At 43.5% G+C, this 24,980-nt stretch overlaps 1 protein-coding gene and 1 long non-coding RNA gene across 5 annotated transcripts in view; one reads left to right on the forward strand and one right to left on the reverse strand.

Moving 5' to 3' along the window:
* Nucleotides 1-891: 891 nt before the first annotated feature.
* On the reverse strand, nt 892-13,737 carry LOC116980808. Its single transcript, XR_004414068.1, has 2 exons — nt 13,621-13,737; nt 892-1,521 (listed from the first exon to the last, which is right to left on the reverse strand). It is a non-coding gene; the product is annotated as an uncharacterized LOC116980808 (long non-coding RNA).
* A 54-nt stretch (nt 13,738-13,791) lies between these two features.
* The window catches only part of pou2f1 (POU class 2 homeobox 1), a 116,453-nt gene continuing 105,264 nt past the window's right edge, over nt 13,792-24,980 (forward strand). For 3 of the 4 annotated variants that reach the window (XM_033033398.1, XM_033033399.1, XM_033033402.1), the window contains exon 1: nt 13,792-13,896. In XM_033033398.1, the coding sequence (XP_032889289.1) occupies nt 13,870-13,896 (27 nt within the window). In that variant the 5' untranslated portion in view covers nt 13,792-13,869. The remainder of the gene's footprint in view (nt 13,897-24,980) is intronic. The other variant, XM_033033401.1, reaches the window with a different exon arrangement.

A 24,980-nucleotide genomic window follows, 5' to 3' on the forward strand; every position in this document is an offset into this window, starting at 1 on the left:
TTTAGGACCTTCAGAGAGTGGTGAATCTCTGGAACTCTCTGCCACAGAAGGTAGTTGAGGCCAGTTCATTGGCTATATTTAAGAGGGAGTTAGATGTGGCCCTTGTGGCTAAAGGGATCAGGGGGTATGGAGAGAAGGCAGGTACAGGATACTGAGTTGGATGATCAGCCATGATCATATTGAATGGGGGTGCAGGTTCGAAGGGCCGAATGGCCTACTCCTGCACCGATTTTCTATGTTTCTATGTACCTCAGCAGATACTTGCTCCAGGGCCGTTCTCCTTTCCGATCATCAATTCGCAGGTAAAATGTCCCTGTATAAATCCACGAATCAGTCATTTCATTTGTCTAAACGAAACATTTGAAAACGGCAACATTTTGGGGGCAGTGACCATCTTAACTCCATGCCCCTCTCTCCAAATTCTGAAAGAAACACTAAGTGCTGGAGGAACTCGGCGGGTCGGGCAGCATCCGTGGAGGGAATAGATAGGCGATGCTTCGGGTCTTCTGTCTGAAGAAGGGTGCCGACCAAAACGTCACCTTCCCATTCCCTCCACAGATGCTGCCTGACCCGCTGGATTCCTCCAGCACTTTGCGTTTTCATCAAGTATCCGGCATCTGAAGTTTTTTTGGGCTTCCTTCTTGGGATTGCAAGAAGAAAAAATCTGTTGGTTCTCATCTATTCGTTTAATTTCCCGGATTTGTTTCCTGTCTATTGGCCCAACTGGGAAATTAAGCTCTCGCCACCTAGCCACAAAATGAGCTCATTCACAATTGCTAATCCCCTCAGCAACCCGCCCAAATGTGCCAGTTTATATCACGTCCAGGAGTGAACGTGCTGTTCAAAGTAAGATCCCCTTTAGATAAACATCAAAAGACCAACACGGAGACGAATTAATTACATTCATTTAATGGCAGATAATATATTTAATAATTATTCCATTGACATAATATTAAGAACTCACAGATAAAATACAGACAATCATATGCGTTGGGACATATACATTTTATTTTTTTAGATAGCCAACTATCGTGATGCGAGAGAAAACGCTGTATAACTTTGGAATGGTAAAGTACATTGATAAAACATTAAAATGTCTTGAGGGAAACAAATAAGAGCGAGCAGTGTGCTACATTGTTAACCTCCTGCCCTCGCAGGGCCAGAGATGCTATAATGATCGATTTTGTTCAATTTGTCCCGGCACACATTTCAGCTTTCTTACTCTGCGAGGGAGAATTTTGACAGGACATATCGATTTTTCTGCGAGTAAAGAGGAACTGATTACATTTCCACTTCAAAGAACATTGCTCTTTTTTAGATGTTTCAGTTGGAGATTCTGGCTGTGGGTTTTGTTGCAAACATGCACAAGCGCTGCCATGGAACAGGGGAGTTGTTGTTCATGGGTTTTGTGTTCGTTCGCTTCCAACAAAGCAATTATTCCAGGAAGAAAGTGCTACATCCTTCGTTAAATAATGCATCTCGCCTCTTTGCTTAAAAATTATGAAAGTGTCGTTGATATGTCTGTTTCGGACAAATGAGATGGCACGAGTCAATGAACTGTCAGTAGTTTGTCAAGCGACATAACAATGTCATCAATCCAGGTTATTTTTATTTGGGAACATCTCAGACACTTAGAAACATATGTTTGTGTTTAATATGATACCAATTAGCTAGTGGGTTTTTTGTTAGTAATTCCAATGTTGCATCAAAAAAACCTAACATGTTTCCAACTAGACATATAATGAAAACACATATGGCAGCAGAAACCTCCATCTCGAAGCTGTGTATCCCATTTTGTTTATTATGAAGCCAGTACCCTTTGGAGAATTCTTGAAATAAACCCACTCCAGAGGTTTTTTTTTCTCTTGAAAACGCGTCTTTCATAAACTGATGGTGAGTCAGAGAGCAGAGTGAAAGGCTGGCGGTTTCTCACAGACGGAACTGCAGCTGTTGATGGGAGAGAGAGGGACAGGGAAGACTGCACAGATTAACCAGGGCTAGAGGCAGGCCAGGCCAGGCCGCGGGCAACTGGGCATGGACAGAGATGGGAGCGGCTCGGACTGGCAACAGGGCGGGTACGGCAGAGCAGTGCCAACAAGATTGAATGTTCTTGCCAGATGCGGAAAGGTAAGTCGGTGAACTCCCTTCAATGTCGGGTAATGCAAACGGTAACTCTGACACCGGCCAGAGAGGCTTTATTTACCACCTTGCATGCTGAGAGCATCCATGTGCGTAGGGAATCGTCTGACACCCCCCTGCTCTCTTGCCCAATACCTGCACTTATTCTGGTTTTGATTCCTTAACTGAATATTGATCTTTAAAACAAAACTACAGGTTTCCAACTATGCTAAACTTTAATTAGCCAGGGCATTGAGTTTAGAAAAAAATACACAATATGCTGATGTAACCAGTAGGGTCGGACAGCGTCTCTGAAGAATTTGGAGTCAATGTTGAGTCTAGAAGTTGCGATGTTATGTTCCAGTTGTACAATATGTTGTGAGGCCTCACTTGCGAGTATTGTAGATACAAGGAACTGCAGATGCCGGCTTGCAAGAAAGACACAAAGTGCTGGAGTAACTGTGGGTCGGACAGCATCTCTGGAAGACATGGATAGACAATGTTTTGGGTTAGGAATATTTTGGTCACCTTGTTATAGGAAAGATGTCATTAAGCCCTGGTGAGACCACACCTGGAGTATTGTGCGCAGTTTTGGTCTACTAATTTGAGGAAGAACATTCTTGCTATTGAGGGAGTGCAACGTAGGTTCACCAGGTTAATTCCCGGGATGGCGGAACTGACATATGATGAAAGAATTGATCGACTGGGCTTGTATTCACTGGAATTTAAAAGGATAACAGGATATCTTATAGAAACATATAAAATTCTTAAGGGATTGGACAGGCTAGATGCAGGGAAAATGTTCCCGATGTTGGGGGAGTCCAGAACCAGGGGCCACAGTTTAAGAATAAGAGGTAGACCATTTAGGACTGAGATGATGAAAACCTTTTTCAGCAAGAGAGTTGTGAATCTGTGGAATTCTCTGCCACAAAAGGCAGTGGAGGCCAATTCACTGGATGTTTTCAAGAGAGTTAGATTTAGCTCTTAGGGCTTATGGGAATCAAGGGATATGGGGGAAAAGCAGGAACGGGGTACTGATTTTGGATGATCAGCCATGATCATATGAATGGCGGTGCTGGCTTGAAGGGCCGAATGGCCTAATCCTGCACCTACTTTCTATGTTTCTAAGCTGGAAAGAGTGCAGAGAAGATTTACCAATGTGTTGCCAGGACTCTATGTCCTGAGCTACAGGGAGAGGATGAGCAGTCTAGGACTTTATTCCTTGGATCGCAGGAGGATAAGGGGTGATTTTAGAGGTGTATCAAAACAAGAGGGAAATGGATGAGGTGAAAGTACAATCTTTTTTACCAGAGCAGGAGAATCAATAACCAGAGGACACAGTTTAAGGTGTGAAGGGAAAGATTTAATAGGAACCTGTGGGACAACGTTTTCACTCAGAGGGCAGTGAGTATATGGAACAAGCTGCCAGATGACATAGTTGAGGCAGGGACTATTACGGCATTTAGGACAGGTACATGGAAAGGGAAGATTTAGGGGGATATGGGCCAAATCCAGGCAAATGGGACTAGCGTGGAAGGGGCATCTTGATTGCCATGGATGGTTGGGCCGCAGGGCCTGTTTCTGTGCTGCATGACTCTGACTCTTAGAGAGATACAATAATTGCCATCTTTAAAAGTAAACTCAAAGACCATTGTAAACCTGCAAAGGCAGTGAAAATTCCTCCTCGTTTGAGGTCTGCTATCTGATTTTTTTTTTTTTAAGATTATTGGCCAGTGCAGGGTTCCAGTGGCCACAGTCGGCATTTCTTCAGAGGCTGAGTGAATGGCCCAGAGGTTTCCCCTGAATGCCTCCACCAGACCCTCGGGCCATTCAGAGCACAGCATGGCCTTCTGCACTCAGGCAGCTGAACCTCTGCATCTGCCTGCTTCACCCCAGCAAAAGCAGGACTGTTCCTCACGTTGAAGTAGTGCATCCAACCTTGCCCACCTCCTGAGAGAGTCCCGCCTGACCCAGTACAAGATCATTTAAACTAACTGTTTATTACGCAAAACGACACAGTGCTGGAATAACTCAGCAGGTCAGGCATCATCTCTGGAGAACATAAATAGGTGACATTTTGTCCAGGCTGGGAGGGGGTAGGGGAAAGAAAGCTGTATGAGAGGCGGGGGCAGGATAAAACCCGGTGATTGATTGAGACAAGGAACTACAGATGCCGGTTTACACAAAAGGATGCAAAATGCTGGAGCAGCCTGCTGACATAACTAGTAATGCAGCAGATTGAGTGGTTACCGCGTGAACCACCAAACAAAAAAACCCATAGCTGACTATTCCGATGTTGAATGTATCAGCAGTGTTTAATGTCAGAGTTCCAATTCCACCATTTTTACCCCCACCACCACTTTCAGTTTGAAGAAGGTCTCCGACCTGAAACATCACATATTCTTTTTCCCAAGAGATGCTGCCTGACCCGCTGAGTTACTCCAGCATTTTGTGAATATCTTTGGTATAAACCAGCTTCAGCAGTTCCTTCCTTCATATGTTCTCCAAGTGTCAGGCTCGTACTGAATGAGATCACTTATCGTCCATTCCACATTTCTGCTCAGATTGGCATAAAATGGAGCAGGGAGCCCGCACAACCACTAGCTTGTTGCTGATAAGGGGCAATCTGTGGAGACACGAGGAAGTGCAGATGCTGTAATCTTGCAGAGAACACAAAGTGCTGGAGTAACCCAGTATCTGTGGAGAGAATGGACAGATGACATTTCAGGCCAAGAGCCATCTTCAGATTGATTGTAGTGGTGGGGAGTAGATTACAATCAGTCTGAAGAAGTTCCCGACCTGAGACAACGTCTGTCCATTGCCTCCACAGATGCTGCCTGACCCGCTGAGTTTCTCCAGCACTTTGTGTTTTATGCAAGATTGGGGCAGCACAGTGGGGCAGCTGGTTATTGCCAGCCTTGCCACAGATCAGGAGGAGCGGAATGGGGGTTTATTAAGTTGTCAGGAATGAGTCACAGAACAGAGTGCCTGGTGACAGCACAGCTGCAAGTGACAGGCAGTTCCTTCACACTGTGGGAGATTGCAAGGCTAATGGCCAGTTCACCCACTGTTTCTTTTTCTCCATTTTCTAAAGCATTTCATGCATTCCTTTGCATTCCAAGGAAATCCCTTGTGGTCTTAACATCACGCCGTGCTCCATGAAATGAAGAGAATAAGTCAACTCAAGAGTTGACAGTGCGTAATTCCCATATGTACTGGCAATTGAACAATTAGATTGTTACTTACTTCAGCTTAATAGGCCCATTAACACAATATCACACAAATAAAAATATAATAATCAATAATGTAATACTTATAATACTAGGTAACCAGACAATAATAAGAGCAAAAAACAAAGTCTGTAGTGCAACCAAAGACACAGTCCATAGAAGATCATAGTTGCGGAGGTTAGTGTTGTGCAGTGTTCAAGAGCCTGATGGATCCTGGGTAGAGGCTGTTCTTGAACCTGGAGATCACGGTTTTCAGGCTCCTGCACCTACCTCCCAATGTTCGCAGTGAGATGAGAGTGTGGCCAGGGTGGTGTGGGTCTTTGATGTTGTTAGCTGTCTTTATGAGGCAGCGCCTCCTGCCGATCCCTTCGATGGTGGGAGGGTCAGTATGTACTTGACAACTGTCTTCAACAACTGGCAGAGCAGCTACCAGGGGCTAAACTGATTACTCCTGTTTCTATTTCTTATGTCCTTAACCATTTTACAGTGAAAGGCAGTTTAATTAGAATGTGTAGAGGCTGTCGAAGACTATGCAGATGTCACTGAAAATGAGCCTTCTGCAATGGTTAAGTTTCCCTCTACTGAATTCTACAAGCATGTCATTTATTACTTGACGTGAGTGAGATATTTGTGAATGGACAGTTGGTTAATTTTGTTGATGTGAAGTAAGAACATGCAAGGCAGTTTCAGCTTCACAGTGGAGCTGGACCCATCGGATGGATGTGCGTGGATAATTTGTAGTGTTGCCATAGCTTTATTGCTGTTCCTCTGGTAACGGAGAGAGTAAAAGCAAGTTTCTCCCTGATCCTCCATGTACAATCATTACACACGGATGCCCCATGGCCAAAATGCAATATTCTCAAATGAATAAAAGGACAACTGCAGGTTATAACCAGATAAATTATAATGCAGTTTTGTATTACAAAGTGCAGAGAGCGAGATTAACAGTAGTCTTTACAGGATGCCATAATAGTGAAACTAATTTTCCTGTTTTAGATCTCTGCACAGTTTATAGTGGGGGTCACTTGACTGTAGGTGCCAAATTTGATGTGGATCACAATTTGGATAATTTTGTTTGTACACGTAGACTATCACGTAGACATGGAAATTGTCTGTGCTGAAAGACCAGAGTAAATGACATGAAAGACCGAATCTTCTGCCAGCACACACTGTGGTTCAGGATCTGCGCAATGTTACACCATGTACCTCAGTATCTAAGACTAGACCAAGTGCGGACCCGTTGGGCCCATCCCCCAAGGAAATATTCCACCACTGGCCCATAGCCCACAACTGCGCAGGCACGGCTGACGGGTTTCCGTTGCGATACCAGAAATCCCCATTGTGACGCGAGTCACGGCAACCCTCCATCAACTGTGCCTCGCCATCCATCTTCCTACCCCTATCCTACTCCATTCCCCCAGCACACCCTGCCCCTCTTCACCTTCCCGCTTCTTTCCCCTCTCCACCTCCCCTACCCCTCTCCTTTCCTACCCTCAGTCAGTCCATCCCTCCCTCCCTCCATAACCCCTCTCCCCTCCCTACCCCCCTCCTCTCCCTCTATCTCTCACCTCCCCCTATCCCACACCCCCTCCTCACCTCCCCCATTTCCCCCTCTCTACCACCCACAATTAAAATCACGATTTAAAAAAAATGAAAGCACTCACCCGTCCCCCCCCCAAAAATTTGATTAAAATTGAGTAGAATTTCATGAAAATCACAATTTTAAATGTAAATAAGATTCGGGATCCCATTGTGATGTCGAACGCGGCTGATGGACAGGGCAAGTGGAAAAATGGTTTGAACAGTGTTTTTTGTAAAGTTTAAAATGGCAATAACTTGTAAAATATAACATCAATCTTAACGAAACTTGTTTCTTTTACATCCCAGGACAATGGTGAGTAATGTGGGCCAAAAATTGTAGCACTATCGTGTATGATTTGGCGGGGTTATGAAATATCACGCACACAAACAACCAAGATGAGAGTTTTAGTAATATATACTAACCCAAGTGGGACACGTGGGCCCCGTTTCTCCAACGCAATAATCCACCACTCACCCGTTCCCCCAACACAATATTCTACCACTCACCGATAGCCCCCAACCTCATCCCACCCCCCCCACGAGGAAAGTTCTCTCGGGGCTTGCTAAGCGGAGGAGGACTGTGATTAAGATGGCCAAAAATCATAGCAATATATGGTAGCGTTTTTTCTAAAATCAATATACAGCGTAGACAGGAAGTGGTCAAGATGACACTTTTAATTATATAGCTATTTACTTTGCTGGGAATGTTAGGCATGTTGTTAAAATGCAACATGTTGTTAAAATGCAAGCAGTTGGGTCTCGTAGCTAAATGGCCTGATCCTGGACTGAGAGATCAGTCGAGAGAGTTTAGTTGTTATACGTGCTGGGAACATAACAATACAATGGGGTACTTACTTGCTGCTACTTAACAGACCTAGTTCAAAACTGTACCATCAGCTTTACCTTTTATTCAGTGGACCAATTAATTAACCATTGGCCATTTCAGTTTCATAACTCATTGCAGCAGAATTAGGCCACCCAGTCCATCGAGTCTACTCTGCCATTCAATCATGGCTGATCCATCTTTTTCTTTCAACCCTATTCTCCTGCCTTTCCCCCCATAACCTTTGTCACCCTTCCTAATCAAGAACCAGTCAATCTCCGCTTTAAAAATACTCATTGATTTGGCTTCTAAAGCTGTCTGTGGCAATGAATTCCACAGATTCACCACCCTCTGGCTGAAGAAATTCCTCCTCATCTCGTTTCTATAGGCACCTTTTGACCAAGGTACCCGAATGAACAGGTTCCAACTACAATGTATTTAAGTAATTTGCAAATAGCAAATCCACATGGTGGAACAAATATAAATGTTACACTAGAGGGTGCTCTATTGTACTTACAGCTGGTACAAAATCATCAGAGGTTTGTGCTGCATCTGGTCAGGTAATGTATTAATAGTGCAGACACAAGGAACTGTGTGGATTCAATGGGTCAAAGGGCCTGTTTCCATGTTGTATATCTAAATTAAACTTGACATTCTATCAGACTAAACAAGTATTCTGGTTTTAAATCCACCCTTGTAAATATGTCTACAAATAGTTCAGTTGGAAAATTGGACGCACCCATCACGACACCATGGGAATTCTGATGGAGGGAGCAGAGCAGAGGATGGGCTGCATAGGCATGACAGCTAACCAAAAAGCAGATACCAGAACCGTTATGTTATTTTTATGGAGGCTTCATTAGACGAGGTGAGATGATGACAAGACTACAAAATAATTAAATGTCTAAAAGAAGCTGGTGAACAGGAGAGGGGATTGCAGAAAGTCAAATCTACATTGTCACTTGGTGAAGGAATAGTAATACACAAGTGACACAGGAATTCATGGAAGGAAGAACTGCTGGAGAATGTTACTGAGATGGTAATTTAGAATTGTGGGACTTAAGATTATAGAGATTGGGTAAAGCTAACAGATGATTGGCGACAGGGACAATGTGATATAGTACATTTACCATAACGACACAAAGATACTCAGTAGATCAGGCATCATCTCGGGAGATAGACACAAAAAGCTGGAGTAACTCAGCGGGTCAGACAGCATCTCTGGAGAACAGGAAAAGGTGATGTTTCGGGTTGAGACCTACCTTTAGGTCATGGATAGGTGAGATATTGGATCGAGACACTTTGTGCACGTGCTGTACAGTTTGCAAGGCCTGAAGTTTACGGAATGCGGAAGATGAGAGACCAACTACAAACGTGCACAATGGTTGAGATGAACAAATGTAGCTATGGATGACAAAGCAAAGAAAAAGGCAAGAGTGCTGGAGTCACTCAGCTGATCAGGCCGCATCTCTGGAGAACATGGATATGTGACGTTTTGTGTATGGATCCTTCTTCAGACCGTATGACAGAGTAGCAGTTGGTTTGAGGCAGGGATGGAGATAGGCAAAATAACAGATGGAAGAAGATAGATTTTGGAAATGAAAATGTTCAACCTCGGGTGATAATAGGGGAAGTGAAACTGATGATGAGGGTGTGGAAATCACCCTGGGGGCTAGGTGATGACATGCTCTTCCCAGTCTTCGCATGGAAGAAGTTGCAACTAAGCCAAGTCATGACGTGCCACAAATCAGTTCAGTTTATTGTCACGTGTACTGAGGTACAATGAAAAGCTTTTGTTGCGTGCTAACCAGTCAGCAGAAAGACAATTGGACAATTGGCATTGGGAGACGGTGCCGAGTCTAAACGGATGTCTTTGGGTAAAACATGGTTCCCCGTCAGATCTGGCAAATGTGCAAACTAATGCCCCTGTCCCACTTAGGAAACCTGAACGGAAACCTCTGGAGACTTTGCGCCCCACCCAAGGTTTCCGTGCGGTTCCTGGAGGTTTCAACTGGTTGCCAGAGGTTGCAGGTAGGGAGACTGACAAAAACCTCCGGGAACCGCACGGAAACCTTGGGTGGGGCACAAAGTCTCCAGACGTTTCCGTTCAGGTTTCCTAAGTGGGACAGGGGCATAACAGTGTCTGCACATTCTGCTGTTCTTCCAAAATTAGACATCTAATACCTGGCATTTAGGCTTGCCAGCCACTGTTTCATTCATCAACTAAAGACGAGTCCCGGCCCGAAATGTTGTCTGCCCATCTCCTCCATAGATGCTGCCTGGCCTGCTGAGTTTCTCCAGCACTTTGTTTTGCTCAAGTTTTTTGTATCTTGAATGAATGAATATGTTTATTGGCCAAGTATTCACATACAAGGAATTTGCCTTGGTGCTCCGCCCGCAAGTGACATACAGTGACAGTTAGGAACGATACATAAAACATTAATAATAAAACATTATTGATTAAACATGTGAATTAAATAACTACTCGTGGAAAAAAAACTGTTTTTATGTCTGGCTGTGGCAGCTTTGACAATCCGGAGTCGCCTTCCAGAGGGAAGTGATTTAAAGAGTTTGTGGCCAGGGTGAGAGGGGTCAGAGATGATCTTGCCCGCTCGCTTCCTGGCCCTTGCAGTGTACAGTTCGTCAATGAAGGGAAGGTTGCAGCCAATAACCTTCTCAGCTGATCGGACGATTCGCTGCAGCCTCCGGATGTCGTGCTTGGTGGCTGAGTCAAACCAGACCATGATGGAGAAGGTGAGGACAGACTCTACGATGGCCGTATAGAATTGGACCTTCACTGTCTGTGGCAGATTGTGCTTCTTCAGCTGCCGCAGGAAGTACATCCTCTGTTGTGCCTTTTTGACTGTGGAGTCGATGGTAGCCCACCCACTTAAGGTCCTTGGAGATGATGGTTGCCAGGAACTTAAAAGACTCCATAGATGTGACTGTGGTGTTGTTGATGGTGAGTGGGGTGAAGGGAGGGGGAGCTCTCCTGAAGTCTACTATCAATTCCACTGTCTTAAGAGCATTGAGCTCCAGGCTGTCGTTGCGATGGCAGCAGGACGCCAGCTGTCACTTGCTGTTTCTTTCATCATCTTCTAATTCCTCATTGGACCAGCATTAGTTCACTGTCTTGAATTTAACGGTTGGGCTAGGAACTTGTGAAATAAAATTTATGTCCAAAATTTTAACTGATAAATCTTTGAATCCATCCACCTCCAACAGAGAAGCATTCCTTCAATAACTCACTAGAGTGTTAGCTTTATCTTTTATGCTCTCGAATGGCCCTTGAATTTACAACATTCAGAATAAAAGCCTTCAGTTCTGCCATCGAAGTCACAGGTGAGTCATAGCCAAACAGCATGGAAATAGGACCTTCAACCCAACTTGCCCATGCCGACCAACATGCCCCATCTGCACTGAATGCTGGAGTAACAGCGGGACAGCCAGCATCTCTGGAGAGAAGGAATTGGTGATGTTTCGGGTCGAGACCCTTCTTCAGACTGAGAGTCAGGGGAGAAGGAGTCTAGAGACATGGAAGGGCAAGGTGTGAAACAAAAGATCAAAGCAGATGATCAGGAAATGTAGAATGGTTCATTGTTAGCTGAGTGGGAAATGATAAGGAGGCATACAATCAGTAATATTTAATCAGGAGGACAGAAGAACTAGTCAGAAACCTACGATGGGGGAGGGATAGAGTGAGAGGGAAAGCCAGGGTTACCTGAAGTTAGAGAAATCAATACTCATACTGCTGGGCTGTAAGCAGCCCAAGCGAAAGATGAGGTGGCTGTTCCTCCAGTTTGCATTGGGCCTCACTCTGACAATGGAGGAGGCTCTGGACATGGAATGGGACGGGGTGTTAAAATGTTTTGCAGATGGGATATCACGTAGGCCAAGGCGGACTGAGCGGAAGTGTTCGGCGAAACGATTGCTGAGCCTGCGCTTGGTCTCTCCGATATATTGGAGTCCACCACACCTGGAACAGTAGATGAAGTTGGAGGAGGTTCAAGTGAACCTCACCTGAAAGGACAGTCACAGTCCTTGGACGGAGTCGAGGGATGAGGTAAAGGGCCATGTGTTGCATCTCCTGCGGTTGCAGGGGAAAGTGCTTGGGGAGGGGGTGGTTTGGGATGAGTTAACCAGGGAGTTGCGGAGGGAACGGTCTCTGCAGAAAGCACAAAGAGGTGGAGATGGGACTATATGGCTACTGGTGGGATCCCGTTGGAGGTGGTGAAAATGTAGAAGGATTATGTGTTGTATGCAATGGTTGAATTGTAGAAAGGTGAGGACCAGGGGAAGTCTGTCCCTGTTGCGACTGGGGGGAGGGGGAGCAAGAGTGGAGCTGCGGGATACCGAGGAGACCCGCCTCATCTATGATGGAAGAGGGGAACTACCCCATTCCCTAAAGAATTAGGACATTTCAGATGTGTTTAAGAAGGAACTGCAGATGCTGGAAAATCGAAGGTACACAAAAATGCTGGAGAAACTCAGCGGGTTCAGCAGCATCTATGGAGCGAAGGAAATAGGCAACGTTTCGGGCCAAAACCATTTGCATCCTGCGGGCATGAACATTGAATTCTCCCAATTTTGTTAGCCCTTGCCGTCTCCTCCCCTTCCTCAGCCCTCGGGCTGTCTCCTCCCATCCCTCAGGCTCCTCCTCCTCCTTTCTTCTCCCCCCCACCCCCACCAGTCTGAAGAAGGGTTTCGGCCCGAAACGTTGCCTATTTACTCTGCTCCATACTGAACCCGCTGAGTTTCTCCAGCATTTTTGTCTACCCCCTCTAATAGCTTGTTCAATATACCCACCACCCTTTGTGTTTATAAAAAATATGTTGCCCCTCAGATTCCTATTAAATCTTTCCCCCTCACCTTAAACCCATGTCCTCTGGTTCTTGGTTCCACTGATCTAGGTGCATTTGCCCAATCTATCTACCTATCTATTCCACTCGTGATTTTATACACCTCTCTAAGATCAACCCTCATCCTCCTGCACTATTGCGGAATAATGTCCCAGCCTGCTCAACCTCTCCCTGTAGCTCAGGCCTTCGATCCTGACTACTGAATAACTCTAAAAAACAGGCATAAAATACAATTATATTGTTTTGATAGAATTTAAGATTATTTTTAATGCCACTCTTTGTAGTTGTTAACATTTGTGTAGTCGCATTTTATTTCCAGGATCTGAGCTGATTTAAGTATCCCTATGCACTGTTGTATTTTAAGAAGCTCCTGGTTTTGTCACTTTTTATTGAAGCCAATTGGTTCCACCTCAGGAGTATAAATCTGCACACATTAACTTCTTGAATAGTTCCCATTAATCGTTTAATCAAAATCGGGTCACTTCACAATGAAGCCATCCTTACCATAATCCGGAGTATTATATCACATGAAAACCTCGCCGTTGCAATGTTTAGTTTCATTAGAAGTGTGTCCATCCACTGTTTAATACCACCAAGTATAAAAATGCTTGTGCAGTAAACCCATTGAACACTTGACAACAGAACCGCCAGCACTGAATGAAACCCCTCCCCAATTCCCTGAAGAATTCCTGCAGAAAGAGCTCACGACCAAAAGTAGTTCACTGCATTCGTGAATTTCCGTCCGTTTCCGCTGTGACCAGCAGCAAACGATTAGGAATAATTTTAATAAACAGCGGAATACAATGTAAGCAAATGAATGTAGTTAATGAGCCGCCGGCCGAGCAGACGAGCGCCGCTCGGCAATCTCCGGAAAACACCAAACGTTGTGCATCCACCGCAAATCCATAAATTTACCTCAGGCCGCATTGGGAAAAACGCCGCGCTGCGAGCAAACCGACCGGTTTTAAATACTTTATTTATTTTTTAAACCCAACGTACACCTACTCACGCAGCGAGCAGATCGTCAATCTCCGTCCGTTTCCGTCGAAGCGTCGACAAAGGCGCGCCTCAGGGGAAAACAAATAAAAAAACCGAATCGTTCGTGGACGAGAGGCGGCGGCGGCGCGGTTTTACCACCGGGGGGGGGAGGGGGGGCTGGCGATGTTATAGGGGGTTGGGGGGGGAATTGTCGAGCGGAGCGCTGGGCCTGCGAGCGCGGGGGAGGCCGGGTAAAGCCAATTGATATTCAAAATGGCGGATGGAGCGTCCAAAGATGAAAAGCCCGGTAATGGCTCTAATTTTACATATTCATATTTCCATTTAGCATAATTTATTTTGCCTTATTACTGTATTTGATTGCGGGGCGAGCGGAAAGAAAACTTTAATGCATTTATTGCCGGCAGGAACGCAGCCCAGAGCGGCCGCTTTCCACCCAGCGCAAATCCGCCAGGAATTTTTGAAGGGAAAAAAAAATAAAACAAATAAGAGAGAAAAGGCAGCGAGGGGGAGGATGGTTCCGACTGTATAAAAAAAAAAAAAATATGCAAAACAAGGCGCGGGCTTTTACGTTTTTCTTCCCGCTTGTCTTGGTTTCTGGTGTGTGAGTGAAAGCGGCCTGTGGTGATTCGGGATCAAATGCTCGGCCGGGCTGTGGGCAAAGGGGGTGAAATAGTGGACCGTGTTGGTGAGGGCACAGCGGCTGGTCGGTCGGTCGGCCCGCCGAGCCTCGGCCCTCGGACAACAACCAACCAACCAACCTCTCTCCCTCCCCTACATTCCCTTCACCGCTTGTGCGAGCGGCATCAAACTCTCCCTCTCTCAATGTGTAATATAGGCTGAAGAGGGTTTGTTTTTAAATGGCAGGAACGCCCCTCATGTTTAGTCGAATAGGTTTAATAACAGACGTCCACGTTTGGGGTGTGTGTGTTCACTATTTTGACTTGCCTCATTACTTTTGCTGCTGAGCTCGGATGACGGCGAATGCGAGCGGAGATGTTGATTAAAATTTGCCCCGAGGTTTTAATGAGCAATCCAGGCCTTGACTGGTTGTTTTGGTTTATTCTTTTATTTTCTAAAGCGTGATGCCCGCATTTATTGAAGCAAACTGTCTCGTAAATTTGATTCATCTAATTTATTAATAAATGTGCGCAGTTGGTCGTATTTTAAAAGTATATCTATCTTTATAGGTGTACGTTTCATTTTTGATTATAAGGAAGAAAATGATTAACAACATGCAAAACAATGTACAACATTTTGTCTCATTGTAATCACAAATAATGTTTCAGGCACTGGTTTAGGGATTAAAATAAAACATGGATCAAATATTGACAGATCCAATAAAGTTAGTTTTAATCGGATGGCGTTTGGGTAAATTTAAGTAAACCACCACCACAGGTGATGTTAATGTCTGCCTGTAACTTGGTGCTTTCATATATAGATATAGATAGATATATATAGATATAATAAAACATAAAATGCGGAATGAATATGGGGAATGTACAATTTTGGACATGCCGTAAATTGTACCTTGAATCTAGTCCTATTTCAAGAAATATTTACTTCAGATGTGATTATGAATCCATTTATCACGACATACTTGTTTCTGAAAAACTTTTTTTTCTAGTGCCCTTACTTTCTGGACCAGCCTACCATGTAGGACATTGTCAAAAGCCTTGCCCAAGTCCATAATGCCACATCTGCCTTGCTTTCATCAATTTTCTTGGGAACCTCTTCAAAAGATTTGTGGCAGTATTTTCAATGCACAACACCATGCTGACTTGCCCTAATCAGTCCTTTCAAGTGACATAACTAATGCCATTTGTTTATTAATGGAATGCAATTGGTTACTATACCTCTTTTACTAACTCCCCAAATTGTCCTTCTAAGTGGTTCTGTGTTGAGATGTGTCAGGATCCTTCAGAAGGATGCATGTCTGGCTGTTACTTATCGCATGGCTGTTACTTATCGCATATAGGATAATAGAGGGAAGACCTAATTAATAGTACCAAAGAGCACCAAGATATAAAAGGTTAATATAGACATAATGGATATCTTTACATGAAAAATATTTTTAGCATGTGGCTTATGCCAGCATACATAATTTATTGCCCATTCTTGCTTAAAAGTTTCAACAATCTGATTTGTCCTTAGAAGGTTATGAGTAAAAATCTTTCTCCATGTTTGCTGAAAAACCTTTAGGTCCAACCTGAAGGCTTGGAAGCCAACACTTGGTCTAGTCGCAAGTAGGCTAAACCTGGAGAGCAGAAGAACTTCTTTATGCTCATATAGGATAATAGATGGAAGACCTAATTAATATTACTGAGGAGCACCATAATTTTGGTGTATATAGAAGTTATTATTTTGGGTTGCCAGCCTAAAAGTATCATATTTATTTCATTCACATCTTGCTATAGGAAGATATGAACCATCTGGATGGTTAGTTTCAAATTTGTAACCACAATGGAGAGGTTGTGTTTGGGCCTTAACATGCAAGATGGTGGGAGATGGAAAGTAGTTTCACTGTGTTGTGAATAAAACAGCAATACATTTTAGAATAAGCCTTGATTTTGGGGATAAGTGAATGTATAATTTAGAGTTTGTAAGGAAAAAGAAATGGAAGGTTATGTGGGAACTGTTGGGTTATTTTCACTTCTCCAGACATACATTTGTATGGATTTAATCAGTGACTTAATTCAATTATTTTCTATTTTTATAGTTTGGACAGTGGTGTAGGTGGTAGAGGTGCTGTCTCAACACCAGAGACCTGGGTGCAATCCTGACATTGGGTACTGCCTGTGTGGAGTTTGAATGTTCTCCCTGTGATCACATGGGTTTCTTTTGGATTCTCGTTTTCTCCCACATCCCAAAGACATACGGGTTTCTAGGTTAATTGGCCTCTGTAACTTTCCCCTAGTGTGTAGGGGCAAGTTACACTGTGTGGGTGTGCAGTAGGATAGCAGAGATGCAGCGTGAGCAGGTGATCGATGGTCGGCATGGATTCAGTGTGCCGAAGGGTTTGTTTCCATGCGATACCATTCAATCAATCATTTTGATTCAATCAATTAATTAGTGTGCCAGTTAACACTTTATTGTTCACTCAATTGCACATTTAGTGGCACTTGTTTGAGTTGTTTTTAAATGCAGGATCCAAAACTACGTGAAAGAATTGTAAGCAAAATGTACTTGTCTTCCGACCCACTCAAAAAAAAAAAAAAATTAGCAATGAAACATTCCAGTTAATGTTTTGGATTTTTTTCCCAATGTGTATTGCTCACTGCTGTTAATTGATCCAAGCATTGAGTCCATTTAGCTAATTTATTCTGGTCAATTAATAATTTGTCTGTATAAATGGAAACACTTTTATCAAAGTAAATACATACGTCAAAATATCCATATGTGTCCAAAATTAACGGTAATGCTTGTAGAAACATAGAACATAGAAAATAGGTGCAGGAGTAGGCCATTCGGCCCTTCGAGCCTGCACCGCCATTCAATATGATCATGGCTGATCATCCAACTCAGTATCCTGTACCTGCCTTATCTGCATACCCCCTGATCCATTTAGCCACAAGGGCCACATCTAACTCCCTCTTAAATATAGCCAATGAACTGGCCTCAACTACCTTCTGTGGCAGAGAGTTCCAGAGATTCACCACTCTGTGTGAAAAATGTTTTTCTCATCTCGGTCCTAAAGGATTTCCCCTTTATCGTTAAACTGTGACCCCTTGTCCTGGACTTCCCCAACATCGGGAACAATCTTCCTGCATCTAGCCTGTCCAACCCCTTAAGAATTTTGTAAGTTTCTATAAGACCCCCCCCTCAATCGTCTAAATTCTAGCGAGTACAAGCCGAGTCTATCCAGTCATTCTTCATATGAATTGTCTTGTCAAAACTATGACCAAGAAAGAACACCAACGCTGCTACTTCTTTAGAAGGGTTAGAATGTTCGGCAAGCCCCGAAACAACCCTCACCAACCTCTAACGATGCGCCACAGAAAGCATTTTATTGGGATACATCACAACCTGTTTTGGGAACAGCTCCATCTAAGACCACAAGAAATTGTGGAGAGTTGTGGATGCCGCCCAGTCCATCATGCAAACCAGCCATCCTTCAATCTATACTTCACGCTCCTCGGCAAGGCAACAAGCATAAAGGACCAGTCTCTCTCGCCACAGTCACTCTCTCTTCTCCTCCTCTCCAGTCAGGCAAGAGGTTCAGAAGTTTGAAAACGCGTACCTCCAGATTCAGGGACAGTTTCTTCCCAGCTGTTATCAGGCAACTGAACTGTCCTCTCATCAGCTGGAGTGTGGTTCTGACCTCCCATCTACCATTGAACTATCTTTAATCAGACTTAATCTTGCACTAAACATTGTGTTCTTTTTCCTTTACCTGTGGACGGCTTGATTGTAATCATGTATAGTCTTTGACTGGATAGCACACAACCAAAAGCCTTTTCCTGTACCAATAATAAACAAACCAAACTAAACTTGGTACAAAACACAATTTGGGGGGAAAAAACCAGAACATGTGCTTTCTTTGCATAAGATTGGGCCTGCTTTTAACTATTTTTCTGCGGTAACATGAATTCTCAAGATTAACATTGCAGACTAGCAGAAGGAAGCGGAATTCATACAGGCAAATGGAGTTAGTATAGATAGGTATGGTGGTCAGTATAGCCATGGGGTGGTGCAACGAACTTGCTTCTTTGACTCTGACAACAGAAACCTAAAACTGCCTGTTTTCCAAATTGTCTCGTTCACCTGTGTTGGTCCCTAGTCCAATGGGGTATCAGTCTGAATATCAGCTTACCTCTGATATTCAATGCTCCATGAAATTATTTTTGTAATACCTGAAATGTCAGTGGTTCAAAAAAAGAAATGTAACAGAAAGGTCTGCATCGAGTTGGTCTTAATTGCAATTTATCATATACTTGCACTGACCGTTGATGCTTGTGCCTTCAATTGCTTTTGCTTTGATTGATTCTCTAATTAAGCCAGTTTTTAGTTCATATCACCAAATCTCTTTATCCTTGGCTTACCATTATTTTCCTTGTACATGTATGCACCAACTTGGGGCATTTTTCTATGTAGATGTAACCTAATCAAAACTATCCTTGTGTGTTACTCATGAAGTACTTGTTTAACACTTTCTTTAGTCTGAACGTACGCCTTAAGTGCTTTAGACTGTGCAATACCATTGGTAGTGGGTAGGTGTGATTGCTGTGTAACCTTTCGATTTAGTCAGCTGGGAACATTAGGAACAGGATTTGGACATTCTTCTTGCTCCACTGTTCATTTGCCCCAAAGCTTTTGATTCCCTATCTTTCTATTCTGCTATCAGTAAAAATGGATTCTTTGCACTTATCCTATAAAATGCCTTTGATGTTCGGAACACAATTATATTACTACTCAGTTTCATACTCTTGATGAGATAAAAAACAGAAATGTTGCAAATGCACAGCAGGTCTCTTTCCACTGACATTGCCTGAACTGATTATTTATAACATTTTGTATTTATTTTAACTTTAGCTTTCCAGCGATAGTGTTTTGATTTATCAAGATAAAAATAATGTTTGTTCCTGTTGTTTAACTTTGACGGTTTTGGTGCTAATTCTAGTGAATTATACTTTTATATTACAGTGTATATGGTTCTGTGAAATCTTTGATGCTTTATGCATGTTGCGATGTCTATAATGGATACTAAAATCTTAAAGAATATGATCCCTTTTGATGCAGTATTTCTGAAAAATGAAACCAGTTATTGCCAAGTCAAGAGTGTTTTATTGTCATATGTCCCGAAACGGATCAATGAAATTTTTATTTGCAGCAGCACAACAGATATGTCAGCATAGTACTCTGTAAAACACATAATAAACACGAACAAACAAACAAAATGTTCAGTATATATGTATAAAAACAAACAGATAAATAAAGAATAATAGTAAACATTCAAAAATAATGCCCCCAAGTCTATATAGTTCAGAACCTACTTGGAGCTTGCAGTGTTTTAACAGCCTGATGGTTGTAGGGAAGAAGCTGCTCCTGAACCTGGATGTTAGTTTTCAGTCTTCTTCGTTCTTGGTGGTTTGAGTGGTTGAACCAGGCCATGATGCAGCAAGTCAATATGCTCTCTACTGTACACCTGTAGATGTTCACGAGAGTATTCATTGACATATCAAGTCTCCTCAATCCTTTCAGGAAGTAGAGGTGTCGGTTGGCTTTTTTTATGATTGTATCAATGTGCTGAGTCCAGGACAAATCTTCACAGATTTGCACACCCAGGAATTTGAAGCTTTTGACTCTCCACCACCATCCCATTGATGTAGACAGGTTTGCGGATCCTCATCCTTCTTCCAAAGTCCACAATCAGTTTCTTGGTCTTGCTGATGTTGAGAGGAAGGTTGTTGTTCTGGCACTATTTGATCAATCGATTTCCTATACTCGGACTTATCGTCATCTGTAATTTGTCCAACAACTGTGGTGTTATCGACAAACTTGACGATGGAGTTGGAACTGTGTCCGGTTGCACAGTTGTGAGTATAAAGTGAGTAGAGCAGGGGGCTGAGCACACAGCTCTGAGATTATTCTGTGCTGATGGTTATCGAGGAGGAGTTGCTGCCAATTCGTACAGATTGTGGTCTGTTGATGTTGAAGTCGAGGATCCAGTTGCAGAGAGATGTGCAGAGACCGAGTTCTGAGAGGTTGGTAACCAGCATCAACGGAAGAATGGTCTTAAATGCCGACTATGTGATTATGTTTTCATTGTCCAAGTGGTCCATTGCAGAGTGGAGAGCCAGTGAGATTGCATCCTTTATTGACTTGTTGTGGTTTTAATGTTACTCTGTGGTAGAGTTGTGGTTTTGTCTATAATTGCACATTTCCAGAGTTGGATATTAGTAAAGCTGAAATAAGTCAGTGGGATGGTTGTGAGTGTCATTTCTGAAATATATCCTGGAGAACATGTTGCAGTAGTGTATGTTTGTTTTAGACCAGTGTGGAAACTAATATTGCTGGATCTGTGGAATGAGGTCGATCAAATGGGAGAATACTTGGTGGGGTGGGAATTAAGATTAGCTATGGAGAAATCCCAAGTAGATGGAGAGGAGAGGAGTTCCTGTCCATGTTAAATAGTGAAGGATGGCAGATTAAACTAACCGAGCAATGGATGCATTTTTAAAGAAGAACATTTTGGATATGATTTAGGGAAAATTCCCATAAGAGGAAAAGGAAAACAAACCAATCCGGTACGCATTACTTGGCAGAGGGAATATCTTTTAGACAAAAAAATGGATATCGGATGTTGGGTGGATAATGAGGATGAAAGTCATAGGCTGAGAGCAGAAAAAAGTTTATCCAAGGTAACATCAAAATCATCTGTAGACGTTAATGCAGGAGTGGGGCTGAACAAAAAGAGGTCTATGCATTGAATTGTAGGGCATGGCTCTAATAATGTGATAGTGGCATGTTCCTCAATTGGCTGTCCTTATCTGACATGATGTGGAGGGCCAAGTTTAATAGTCTGCACATTCTACAGCCAATTGGGGAGGTACAATGGAAACTAATACTGCAGAGTGGAATGGTGTAAAAATGGTACCATGTGGCCCCTAAATGCCAACCTGAAAAGCTGAAGTGTTGCAGGAGATGAAGGAAATTTGAAACTGTTTTGCAAAGTTTATGTATGTCTAAGTTAGTTTAAGCAATGACCAGAAATTTAATAAATACTACATCCTGAACAGCCAGTTCTCAAAGTGTATTTTGTTGGTAATATTTTAGTAATATTGGAATAAAAAATGCTTATTACAACACATCCATTGGCCTGAACACTTATATCTTGATTCTGTTCAATAAAATATGACCAATGCTTATCATTATATCAGTGAACCAGCATTCTGCCAGGTTATTGACCTATAAGTTGTGGAGAAAATTGTGGAGAAATAATATTGATGTTATTAATAGCGCCAAGTTGTAAAAGTCAGTCAGGAATAGAGCTTAAACTATATGTGATTTTTGTATGCTTTTCAGAAAACACTTTTTTAAGCTGCTAGTATTGGTGTGGTTTGTAGTTCGAGTTAGCTAATCATTCTTCAGCAAGGCATTTGACACTTATGGCCTGGAGGGCTGGTGAGGCAATAGAATTGCTTTGTTCCACTTCATATTAAGGCTCAGGGAGACATGCCCTCAATAGGTAACCCGAGTCAGAAACAGGTCTCAGCGTTTTGCTGACTGTCCCTTTCCTAAGCCTCACTGGCAATCCACCGTGCTTGTTATCTTTCACATATCTCTCTGGACCTGGTGTTTGGGAGAAAAGGTGAACAGCCTGTTACTCAACATTGATGGCCCAGGCTAAAAAAAGTTGTCAGTAGATGCCTAATGTTGCAGAATTGACTATTTCTGTTAAATTGTAATGTTGCTAGGGCCTTGCTGCAATGCTTTTGTTTACCTGCAAAACGCTTGTCACAGCACAGGAATGAGCTCTTCGGCCCACAATGTTTATGCTGAACATGCTGCCAAGTTAAACTGACCCCTCTGCCTGTACATGATTCACATTCCTCTATTTCTTGCTCTTCCATGTGCCTATCTAAAAGCCTCATAAACAGTGCTATCGTATCTGCCTCCACCACCACCCCTGGCAATGCATTCCAGCCCCCCACCATCAAAAACTTGCTCTGCACGTGTTTAAAATATCAACTACAAAATTCCAACCTGAATCATGGATTTTTACTAATATTGTACCCCCCAGATTTTTCTTGCTGTTTTTCAAATGGAGAATTCATTTTCACAAGGCCACATAATCATTAAAAAAATATCACCAATAATTCTTTGCCGATGAAACATAGCATTAGTTCTTTGACATTTTTTTATTCCCATCTACAAACACTTTTTTAGCAGGTTTTCTTGTGATGTATTCCCAAAAATGAAGAGTGACTGCTTTCCACATCCCAGCTGAACATGAGATAGAATGCATCCGAATGCTTTCCGTGTTGACCTCAGTGAGCACTTCAGTGGAGCAGTATACTAATAATGTTGCACCATGTGCTGTTCAATTAGCTTGACTTTTGCATTTGCTAATGGATGCAAATTAGGTTTTTAACTGAAAAAAGGACTGCTGCCAAATCTCGGCAGAAATGGAGGTGGTAGATAATGGCTGGTGTGAAAAATTGCTAAGGAAGAGAATTGGAAAGGGTGACGATGCTTGACGTAAATGTTCACTCGTTTTGGAAAGGAGTGGTGTGGGGGGTGATTGTTGAAGTGATTGTTTGCTGTAATCCTTCAATCTTTCTCAGATAGCATGGATAACCTGATGGCTAGATAATGTGAAATGTAATAACCGTATTCAAAGTGGTGAAAGTACATGCCAACGCACCATAGTGTGGTCAGTTTAACCGTGGTGGGGGAGCCTTAGTGGAGGATCATCACAAGAATATTAACCAGGGCTCTCGCTTAACTTTTTTTCCCTGTTGCCAGCCGGTCAACCTTGGCAGCTTTTTAGGTTGCCAAATGACATTTTAGGTGGTCATTTAAGATGGCTTGCATGACGCGTGCTCGGACGAAGTGCGTAGTTACCAGTCGGAATTATGCATTCACATATTCTTTATGCTTCAAATAAAGTCACAAACGAACATATTCACCAATCAAGACATGATATATACCACAATGACATGCAGCAACATTATAATACGGTATCTCAACTCTTTTTACACATTGCAATTAATCCAATTTTTATTATTTCTTTCCACTTCCAAGCAAAAATGTGGTTGGATTATTCAGCGTATGATCAACCTGTGTCAATAAATCCTGGACCTTGATAACATATACGCTTAACCATGCACAGCATGTTTTCTGTGAAGGACCGAACATTATCATGACATGGCCATAGCATGGGTCGTTATTGCTTTTGGTACAGAAACACTCTCGCTTCCCACATAATTTATCCACAACATTAGATTAGATTAGATCTGAACGAAATTTTGTTTCCCTGCAGTCATACATATAATTAAAAAAATTACAAAAACACACAATCAACACAAATTTAACATCCACCACAGTGAGTTCACCAAACACCTCCTCACTGTGGTGGAAGGCAAAATCTTAAAGTCTCTGTCTCTTCCCTCTTTGTTCTCCCTCTGCGCCGAGGCGACGGTTCAAACTCCGCGGGTGGTCGCTACCTCCGCCACAGCTTCGGGGCTGAGTCGGGTCTCCGCTACCGCTGCTGCAGCCGCTGCCGCCGCCACAGCTCCAGGGCCGAGTCGGGTCTCCGCCACAGCTTTGGGGCCGAGTCGGGTCTCCACTACCGCTGCTGCAGCCGCTGCCGCCGCCACAGCTCCAGGGCCGAGTCGGGTCTCCGCTGCCGCTGCCTCCACCACAGCTTCGGGGCTGAGTCAGGTCTCCGCCGCCTCCGCCACAGCTTTGGGGCCGAGTCGAGTCTCCACTACCGCTGCTGCAGCCGCTGCCGCCGCCACAGCTCCAGGGCCGAGTCGGGTCTCCGCTGCCTCCGCCACAGCTTCGGGGCTGAGTCAGGTCTCCGCCGCCTCCGCCACAGCTTCGGGGCCGAGTCGGGTCTCCGCTGCCGCTGCTGCTGCCGCCACCGCCACAGCTTAGGGGCCGAGTCGGGTCTCCGCTGCCGCTGCTGCTGCCGCCGCTGCCACAGCTTCGGTGCCGAGTCGGGTCTCCGCCGCTGCTGCCGCTGCTACAGCTCCGATGCCGCCAGCTCCGCCATTAGGCCTCGGCGCAGACGGGGACGGGGAATACGACCGAAGAAAAAGTCGCATCCCTCGAAGGAAGAGACCAAAGCATGTTTCTCCCACCCCACCCACACACATACACATACACAACTTAACAAAACAAAATTAACTAAAACATGACAAGGAACAAAACGAAAGAAAAAAAACAGACGGACTGCAGGTGGGCCGCAGCTGTTAAGCCAGCGCCGCCATCTTGAAAAACGGAATGCAATCAAATATGTTTTAATATTTAAACAAAATATACAGGTTGCAAGGAATTTTCTAAAGGCATTTTATGATAATAACTGACAAAACTGACTATACCCATCTGACAGGTTAAACATTACACTAACAAGAGATGGCCAAAGGACATAAATGCAGCAAATGTTTGGTAATATATTTAAAGGTGTCAAGATGCCACATTACCAGACATTCAGATTAGATGTATGTGGCAATGAAGATAGGAGGAGAGTTAAGCCAGCGCCGCCATCTGAAGAAGGGTTTCGGCCCGAAACGTCGCCTATTTCCTTCGCTCCATAGATGCTGCTGCACCCGCTGAGTTCCTCCAGCAATTTTGTGTACCCTGGCAATGAAGATACCCAGTTTGTAAGCACCATTTTGATAAACGCTTTTTCCATCATTCCCACTT

Source organism: Amblyraja radiata, chromosome 14 (genome assembly GCF_010909765.2).
Source record: "Amblyraja radiata isolate CabotCenter1 chromosome 14, sAmbRad1.1.pri, whole genome shotgun sequence".
Classification (NCBI taxonomy): domain Eukaryota; kingdom Metazoa; phylum Chordata; class Chondrichthyes; order Rajiformes; family Rajidae; genus Amblyraja; species Amblyraja radiata.